Source organism: Trachypithecus francoisi, unplaced genomic scaffold (assembly GCF_009764315.1).
Source record: "Trachypithecus francoisi isolate TF-2019V2 unplaced genomic scaffold, Tfra_2.0 Lachesis_group20, whole genome shotgun sequence".
NCBI lineage: Eukaryota > Metazoa > Chordata > Mammalia > Primates > Cercopithecidae > Trachypithecus > Trachypithecus francoisi.
In genome coordinates, this window is record NW_022681466.1 from 16,416,350 (window position 1) to 16,425,465 (window position 9,116).

Consider the following 9,116-nt stretch of genomic DNA (forward strand, 5'->3'; position numbering starts at 1 on the left):
ATTTTTTTGGGTCTATTCCATGGCTGCTTTCAAGCTACAGTGGATGAACCTAACAGTGTCAACAGAAACTGTATGGACCACAAAGCCTAAAATATTTGCTATCTTGTCCTTTACAGAGTTTGCCTGCCTCTGTTCTAGAGCCAAGCCTGAGCCTTGGGCACGCACCACACCATAGGTATCTGTTACTGTGTTTTGCAGAAGCTTCGGGTAAGAGGGAGGGCTCCTAGGGGAGCTCCTACCATAAAAAGTGAAAATCTCTTCCTTCTTGGCATTGCTGTTTCCTAAACCCACGTCCCACTCTTCCCAAGGTAGCTTCATGGTTTGCTTCCTCACTTCCTTCCTGGGCTCAAGTGATCCTCGCACCTTGATCTCCCAGCACACTGGGATTACAGACGTGAGCCCCTACATCCAGCTCAGATTATTCTCTAGAGCATTTACCAGACATATTTCATGCTTATTTATTTATGTATTTATTCATTTATGTGAGACAGATTCTCACTCTGTCACCAAGGCTGGAGTGCAGTGGCACCATCTCGGCTCACTGCAATCTCCACCCCTTGGGTTCAAGTGATCCTTGTGCCTCAGTCTCCTGAGTAGCTGGATTACAGGTGCCCACCACTGCGCCTGGCTAATTTTTGTAGTTTTAGTAGAGATGGGGTTTCACCATGTTGACCAGGCTGGTCTTGAACTCCTAACCTCAGATGATCCACCTGCCTCGGCCTCCCAGTGTGCTGGGATTACAGGCGTGAGCCACCGACCCAGCCTCCATGCTTACTTATTTTCTATTTCCTGTCGCTAGAATGTGAGCTCTCTGAGAGCAAGGATTTTGCCTGTTTGTTCACTGCTCTATCCCAGTGCCTAGATCAGTGCCTGGCACACAGCAGGGACTTAATAAGTGCTCGTTGAGTGAGGATTGAATTACTCTTTTGTTTCTTTCTGAGACAGAGTCTCGCTCTGTCGCCCAGGATGGAGTGCAGTGGCGCAATCTTGGCTCACTGCAACCTCTGCCTCTCGGATTCAAGCAGTTCTTCTGCTTCAGCCTCCTGAGTAGCTGGGACTACAGGCACACGCCATGACACCTGGCTAATTTTTGTATTTTTAGTAGAGATGGGGTTTCACCATGTTGGCTAGGCTGGTCTTGAATTCCTGACCTCGTGATCCACTCACCTGGGCCTCCCAAAGTGCTGAGCCACCACACCTGGCCTGAATTACACTTGCTGTATGACAACCTGCTGTCTGCAGGACCCTGGGCATGAGGAAATGCCTGAGGGTGGAAAGCAGTGGAGCAGTGCTGCACAGTGCATGGTGATCAAAGACAGGCCTTTTGTGTGGAGTGGGTATAGGCAGGTGGGTGATGGGGTACAGAATTCTAAGCCTCTGGGGATGAATGGCAGAGGCTACACCATCTTGATGAGTGGCCCTTGAGCCCACTAGAAAAGGAGAATTGTTGGCTGGGGTCCAGGTCCATGGTCTCCCTGACTTGGGGTGGCCTTGCCAGGTGCTCTCAGAATGGGGACCAAAAGAACCCTTTGATTCTGTCCCCTCCCCTTTGATTCTGTCCCCTACCCTTCAAAGACAAACTGGAGGCAGGTCCTGGTCTCACTCCTACAAAAACAATTGTTTCTGAAGTTTCTCCCCTCACACCCCAGACATGTCTCATGGCCACTGAGTCATGCAGCAATGATGGGCGTGGGTGTGTGGGTGGGGGATGGCTGAGCCCATTGATCGAGGGCTGAGACATCTTCCCCGCTAATCAACAAGTTAATAAGCTCTTCGATGAGGAGGCGGTGATTAATGAACCAATCAGCTTGCCCTGTAATTGAGGAGTGAGATTGGAGGGTGGGGGTATGATGGATAGAGAAGGTTTGCAGGGATGTGCGGCTGGTTCCTGGTCCACACTGAGACCACCTAGGGGCCCATTTACTTTGGCTATAAATGAGGAAGTGACTTCTTCAGAGGTTGTAGCCCGAATTTAGGCCACCCCATGCCCTCTAGCTTCTACAGTGTCTGTCCTCTCTTCCCATCTGTCCTTGGACTCCACGCTCCCCAAGACATAACAGGGTTCCAGGGGTATCAGATTCCCTGTGGCCATCTCACAGGTTCCTTCTCTGCCTGGGATCAGTGCACTAGAAACCCCCTACAACCACCAGGGTTAGTGCTGCAGGATCAGAAGAGCAAATAGTTCCCTTCTCTCTGGTATCCTTGCCCCTGTTAGCCTGCAGGGTCCTTCTCTAGGCCTGACCCCTGGGATCACAGGTTTCCTAACCAGCCCCCACTGCCCCCTCCATCCTAGGGTGAGCACCTGTCTTTTGTCTTTCCATGGAGGAATGGAATTCTTTGATTTCCGCTGTCTCCCCTCCAAACAGGACAAAGGCTGTCTCTGTCTCTCTGTATGTTCTGGGAACCCCTCAGACTAGGGCTCCCCTACGACATGGCCATGTTTCTCCTTTGAGACTGGGATTCTTAAAGGACAGGGGTGTGCCTTGCCCCTTGGATGAGGGCTTCCTAAAAGGAATGATTTTTCTCCTCCCTCCAAGGGCAGGATCTATGTCCCCTTGTCCTGGTGTCCTCTTCCACCCCCATGCTCAGCAGGGCACCCTGGTGTTTCCTGGGATGTGGAGTCCCACGGGGCCTGACTGGCTGATAAGGAGCCATTTCCGGAGAATGCAGGTGATTGAACCCATAAAAGGGTGACAGAGAGCCCTGAACTCCCCATCTCAGGAGAGCTCTAAAAATAGCGCCAACAGCCATCTGTCCTGGGGCTGGAGGGGCTGGCTCAGAACCAAGGGCCTGGACAAGTTGGCCCTGTCAGCCCCTATGGGCCAGGAAGAGGAAGCTGGAAGGACTTTATGGGGAGACCTTCCCACAGCCCTTTCTCCTCCTGAGCAGGTGGGTTTGAGGGGGTTGGCAGTCTGGAGGCCCTTCCCCTACTTGGCCTCTCAGAGTGGGTGGTGGGCCCTAGACTTAGTCTTCGGGTCCCTGCTCCCAGGCCTGCCTCTGGCACCCCAATGGCTACTCCAGGTGCTGAGCCTTTCTGCCCCTCACAATTGAGAGGTCCTCTTCCTGGGGTCTGCCTCACCCTCCTTTTCCTGTTTGAATCGTGGGTGAGCTTGGCTGCTCCATCACCTCCCAGGACTTCAGTTTGCTCATCTGGAAAATGGAGATACACTGAGTTCATCGTCTTGTGATGCCTGAAATTATGCACTACCCGCTGCACAGTAGGTGCTTAATAAACATGAGTCCTTTCCTTCAAAGGATCTGGGCTTAGAGCCCAGTGGAAACTGCCATGGGCTGGGGACAGTGGCATGTGCCTGGGAAGCCTTGGCATCACTCAGGCCCAGAAGACACCAGTGCCCTGAACGACACCTGCGTAAGGGTGGAGACACTCTGCCTTGGGAGGGGGCTCTATACCACACATGGCTGGACCGGGGTCTGTGTGTGCCAGTCTGGATACATAGGTGGCCAACTCAGCTGCTTCTGGTGGGGGGATTGGCTTCTGCCTCCTCCTGCCTCTCTTCCAACTCTTTAATAGAGAGAGGACATAATGGAGTGTTCAGAGACGCCTGTCCCCCAAGACACCATAAACTGCAGGTCAGGAGCCAAGGTCAGGTGCTCCCACCCTGTCTCCAGGAGACTTTCCCCAAGAGGTCCTGTCACTCCTCAGCCCTTCTCCAAGGTATTACTGAGCAGAGGCTGAAAAGGGTTGTCTTTTGGAAAGAGTGGTCATAGATCCCACAGACTGGAGGGAATGTGTCCACCCTCCCACCCCTAACTCCCACCCACGGACAGGCTAGGGAAGATAGAATCTCAACCCTGGTCTTAGGGGCTGCCCCAGGAGTCTAGATCCAACCGCTTCACTTCCTCAGGAGACTAGACCTGCCACTGGGGGGCTGTGGGGTGAACATGGGGTTCAGGCTGGGTACCCCATCCAGTGAGACCCCGAATCTGAGCATGGCAGCTGCCCCCTCAGCTCCTGCGAGGTGGAGACATCACACACTGGCTGGGTATAAGCTCAGTGATCTGGCGAGGGTGGAAGGAGGGAGGAAGAAGGGCCCACCCCCTGCTGGCTCTCCCTCCCCCTAGGACTCCCCCTCCCTTTCCAGGCGGGGATATAAGCCCCACAAGGAAAGCGCTGAGCAGAGGAGGCCTCAGCTTGACCTGCTGCAGTGCAGCCCTTGGGACTTCCCTCGCCTTCCACCTCCTGCTCATCTGCTTCACAAGCTATCGCTGTGAGTGGCTGGGGGCTCAAGCATGGTCTGCTACCAGGAAACCCAGGGTGTTTTGTGGGGAAACTGAGGATGGGTGGTAGAAACTGGGGGTGAGTGGTAGGAAACTGGATTGGAGGGGGCCATTGGAGGTGGGAAGGAGGCCCGGGAGTCGCGTTGCCAGCAACTAACTCTCTGTGCAGCAGCGGGAGCAGGGTTGGGGAGGCAGGCAGGGCTTATGCCCCTCTCACAGATGAGGAAACTGAGTCAGGAGATGGTGCAGTGCCCGAGAACACACAGCAAGCCGGTGGCTGAGCCTTGGTCCGGTACCAGCCCCAGGAAGAGCGTCGGAGCGCGGCCCCGACGGCAGCCGCAGCCTCCCGCCGTGGAGGGTCGAGGCTTGGAATGACCCACCCCCTAGTATCGCCTTCCCAGATGGTGTCGGTGCGCAGGTCGTGGCCTACCATGGCCACAGTGCTTTTGGCCCTGCTCGTCTACCTGGGGGCTCTGGTCGAGGCCCACCCCATCAAACCGAGGCTCCCGGCGAAGACGCCTCCCTGGAGGAGCTGAGCCGCTACTACGCCTCCCTGAGCCACTACCTCAACCTGGTCACCTGGCTGTGGTGAGCGCAGGCGCGGGGTGGGCCGAGCGGGACCCCTGAGGCTCTCCCCCTGTGGCCCCTCTCCACTGGGGGCGTGGTCAGATCTGACCACGCTCTTCCCGCCCCGCCTCCAGGTATGGGAAAAGAGACGGCCCGGACGTGCTCCTTTCCAAAACGTTCTTCCCCGACGGCGAGAACCGCCCCGTCAGGTCGCGGTAAAAGCGCTCCCGGCACCACACATCCTGCCTCCGAGAGCGCGGCCTGGCCCCACCCTGGCAACATCACTTACGACGTCTCCCAGGCTCGCCTCCCCAGATCCAATTCCTTCCCCTTCGCTTCCGCAGGTCGGAGGTCCCAGACCTGTGGTGAGGACCCCTGAGGCCTCCTGGGAGATCTGCAAACCACGCCCATCTCATTTGCATACGCACTCCCGACCCCAGAAACCCGGATTCTGCCTCCCGACGGCATCTGGGCAGGGTTCGGGTACCGCAGTCCTGCGTCTCGGTGCCCTCGCCCCTTGAGCTGCAGGGCTGTGTGTGGTCCTTCCCTGGCCCCAAAATAAAGAGCAAATTCCACAGAAACGGAATGTGTGCCTTTGTATTTCCTTCCCTTTCTCCTTCGTGGAGGTCTCGTGGAAGTGGACGGTGGTGGAGGCGTGGGGGGCCAGAGGAGCGAAAACCGACTCGGACAGAGGTGCTCCAGGACAAGGCTGGGGCGGGCGGCGGGGTTTCCTCTGCTCGGAGCCCAGGGAAGACTCGACCACCCAGCCTGGAGCTGGACAGCGCCCAGACCAGGAATTGCTGTGGAAGGAACTCTGGTCGAGTGGGGGCAGGGGTGGATGGGGCTCTGGAAGAAGGGGCAGGGAGCGTGGACAGGAGCCTGCTAGGCAGCCTAGCAGAGTAGATGGGGACAGGGCTGTCCCTTCCACACCCAACCCCGTGAAACCAAGGACGGCTGGGGCCGGGCCGGGCACCAAGACCTCGGGGCGCTTCCCTAGGAGCTGTATTAGTAGCGCCCAGGACTGGAGTGGCTGGCGGTGGCGTGGTCCAAGATGGGGCTGTGGAGGAAGAGCCGTGTGTGTGTGTCCTGTCGGGAGAGGCAGGTAATTTCTACCGTCCCCCTTCCCCGAGCAGAACAGCAATGGGGAATGTGGAGGCTGCCCGATCGCTAAAAAACCGCCCTGTCTCATCTCGTTGAATTCACACTCTGTGGATAAGTCACGAACTGTGCTTTCCTAGTGACAAAGCCATAGGGACACCCTCCCATGTACCGCCCCCCCCTCCCCTGGACTAGATACTGAAGCCTAAAGGCACTGTGGATGTTTAAACTCACCCTTCTGCACCGATTCCAGAGTCTGCCTATAGGGTGATCTTCCCTGACATCCACCCTTCCCTGCCCCTTTCCTCCAAGAAGCTTGCCTTGATTGCCCAATTGCACTCTTCCTGCCTTCTCTGGCTGCCCAGCTCTCAGGGCCTCTGCTCTATTCACTGAGAGTTTTGTCTATGTCTCTGTGTCCTGTCTCCCTCCTGGGGCCTCAGGAAGGAAAGGCCTATGTCTCCTTCCTCACATGCAGCCTCCTGTATCTATGGGATGTCTCCTGGGCTTCTAGTTCAGCAAGACCTACCCAAATCTGGCAGGGGACTAGGAGATGAGGGGGATAATCAGGTTGAGGCCAAAGCCTTTGACCCAGAGAGGGTAAAAAGGACAGGAAGACTGCAGGCATCCCTGCGTGGACCAGGGTTTTGAAGTACTGTTTGCAGTTCCATGGCTCTGGAAGAATAGAAGACTCTAAAGCTGACTGTGCCATAGCTGCAGAGAAGGTCCCTGCTTGGACACAGGTCCCTTGGGGACCAGAGGGCTCTGACACCCACCCTCCCCTGTGCTGCCCTCCAGCCTCCCTGGAGGTAGAGCTGAAAGGATGAGGCAGAGGAGGCAGGTGGAGGTCACCAGCTATGTGGATTGTGATGCTCTGCGCCTTTGCCCAGGTCACTCTCCCTGCTTGCAGAGCCCTTTCCCTCTCTTCAGCCTGGAAGATACTCTTAGGATAGTGGTCACCTCCTCCCGGAAGCCTTGCCTGATTTCTTGGGGATGAAGTTAGTTTCTTTGACTCTCTCTCCCCATTCATTATCTTAGACCCACTTTCCATCCCAGTTTGCCTCCTGTCTTCTCTCCTGCAACAGAACAGGTGGGACGGGAGCACACAGTGGCTACCCAGAGCTTTGGTTCATTGTGTGGGTGGGGAGCGGGAGAATGTGTCTGTGTGTTGGTGTCCTTGATCCCTGTCTACTGATCTGCCTGGGAGAGCTATAGTCAGTTTAAGGCGGATGGAAGAGAGACCTGGTATGAATTAGGCATGACTACAGACAATTTCTGTCCAGCTTGACATGTCTCATTGACCATCAGTGACATGGGTTCACCTCATGTTCATTTTGAGGAGCGTTGAGCAGTTTAGGGTAATAATATTATTAATAATTATTATTAGCATAATAATAATGACAATAGCAATAATTACCTTTCCCAAAAAACACTTATTTAATGTGCTAGACACTGAGCTGTTTGTTTTACATATATCATATTACTAGGATATTGATTTGGCTTAAAAAAAACAGGTGGAATTAACAGTGGCTTAAACAAGATGGAAATTTATTTCTCTTGCATGAAATGTGAGTGGCATCTGGGGAGTTGGCAGTTGTACTCCATGAGGGCATCCAAGAGCCCAGGCTCCCCATTTGTGGCTTCCCCATGCCCTCATCTATGTCATTTACAGGACTGAAGACAGCCCACCATGGCCTTATCTGTGTTCTGGCCAGTGGCAAGGGAGGGAAGGGCAAGATAGGCACTCTGGTTACTACATTGTATAATAAGTTACCCTAAAACTTGGCAGCTTCAAACAACCATTGTACATCACTGAGGATTTTGTGGGTCAGGGTCAGGAAGTGCTCCTCCTGGCAGTTCTTGCTGTGAGTCTCACATGCGGATACTACCAGAGGTTGGCAGGGTTGCAGTTAAGGATCCACCGGGCTGATGCCTGAGAAGGCTCATTCACATGCTGGTGCTGGCTGTTGAGTTCAGCCAGGGCTGTTGACCATTGTACCTACATGTGGCCTCTCCAGCCTGATATTCTTGGGGTAGTTGGACTTACATGGTAACTGGTCTCCTGCTTAGAGTATTTCAAGAGAATCAGATGAAGGTGGCATTGCTGTTTAGTTTGCTAGGGCTGCCATAACAAAGAATCACAGACTGGGTGGTTTAAACAACAGTCCTTGTGGCTAGCAGTCTGAAATGAAGGCGTTGGCAGGTTGATTCCTTCTGATCTGGTGCAGGCCCCTCTCGTTGTCTTGAAGATGGGTGTCTGAGCTGTGCCTCTTCACCTCATCGTCCCTCTTTGCATGTCTGTTTCTGTGTCCAATTTCCCCTTTTCAAAGGAGAACAGTCCTACAGGATTAGGGGCTCACACACTATAGTATGACCTCATCTTTTTTTTTTTTTTGAGATGGAGTCTCACTCTGTCGCCCAGGCTGGAGTGCAGTGGCGTGATCTAGGCTCACCACAACCTCCACCTCGCAGGTTCGAGCGATTCTCCTGCCTCAGGCTCCGGAGTAGCTGAGACTACAGGCATGCGCCACCACACCCAGCTAATTTTTGTATTTTTAGTAGAGATGGGCTTTCACTATGTTGGCCAGGGTGGTCTCAAACTCCTGACCTTGTGATCCGCCCACCTTGGCCTCCCAAAGTGCTGGGATTTCAGGCGTGAGCCACCGTGCCTGGCAACCTCATCTTAACTAATTATATCTGCAATGACCCCATTTCTAAATAAGGTCACATTCTGAAGTACTGGGAGTTAGGACTTCAACATATGAATTTCAGGAGGAACACAATTTAACTCATGACAACCATTTTTTGTGACCCAGCCTCAGAAGTCACATAGCACCATATCCCATATTCTGTTGGTCAAAGCAGTCACAAGTGCACTCACATTCAAGAAGAGGGGACACAGACCCCACTGTAGGATCACACATGAGATAGGAGGTATTTTTGTGTCATCTTTGAAAAATATAATTTGCCATAGGCAGGCACATCCATTCCTAAAAACAGAATGGCAAAAATCGCTTTAACTCTCACCCCATTGGCTAAAGCCTAGTCTCATGGCCCCACTTAGCTGCAAAGGCAACCTATGTCTTTGCTGAGTGGCTGTGTGCCCATCTCAAGCTCTTTGTTTTTACAAATTTTTTAAATTTATAAATGGATTATCTTTTTTTTTGTTTTGTTTTGTTTTTTTGAGGCAGAGTTTTGCTCTTGTTGCCCAAGCT

General features: G+C 53.7%; 1 protein-coding gene across 1 annotated transcript; it reads left to right on the plus strand.

Annotated features, from left to right (window-relative positions):
- Positions 1 to 4,110: 4,110 nt before the first annotated feature.
- Positions 4,111 to 5,392, plus strand: PYY (peptide YY). The gene is given in 5 exon segments (XM_033181901.1): positions 4,111 to 4,229; positions 4,627 to 4,737; positions 4,740 to 4,827; positions 4,941 to 5,021; positions 5,151 to 5,392. Coding segments are annotated over 4 exon segments (291 nt in total). The 5' UTR covers positions 4,111 to 4,229; positions 4,627 to 4,640; the 3' UTR covers positions 5,176 to 5,392.
- The last annotated feature ends 3,724 nt before the right edge of the window (positions 5,393 to 9,116 follow it).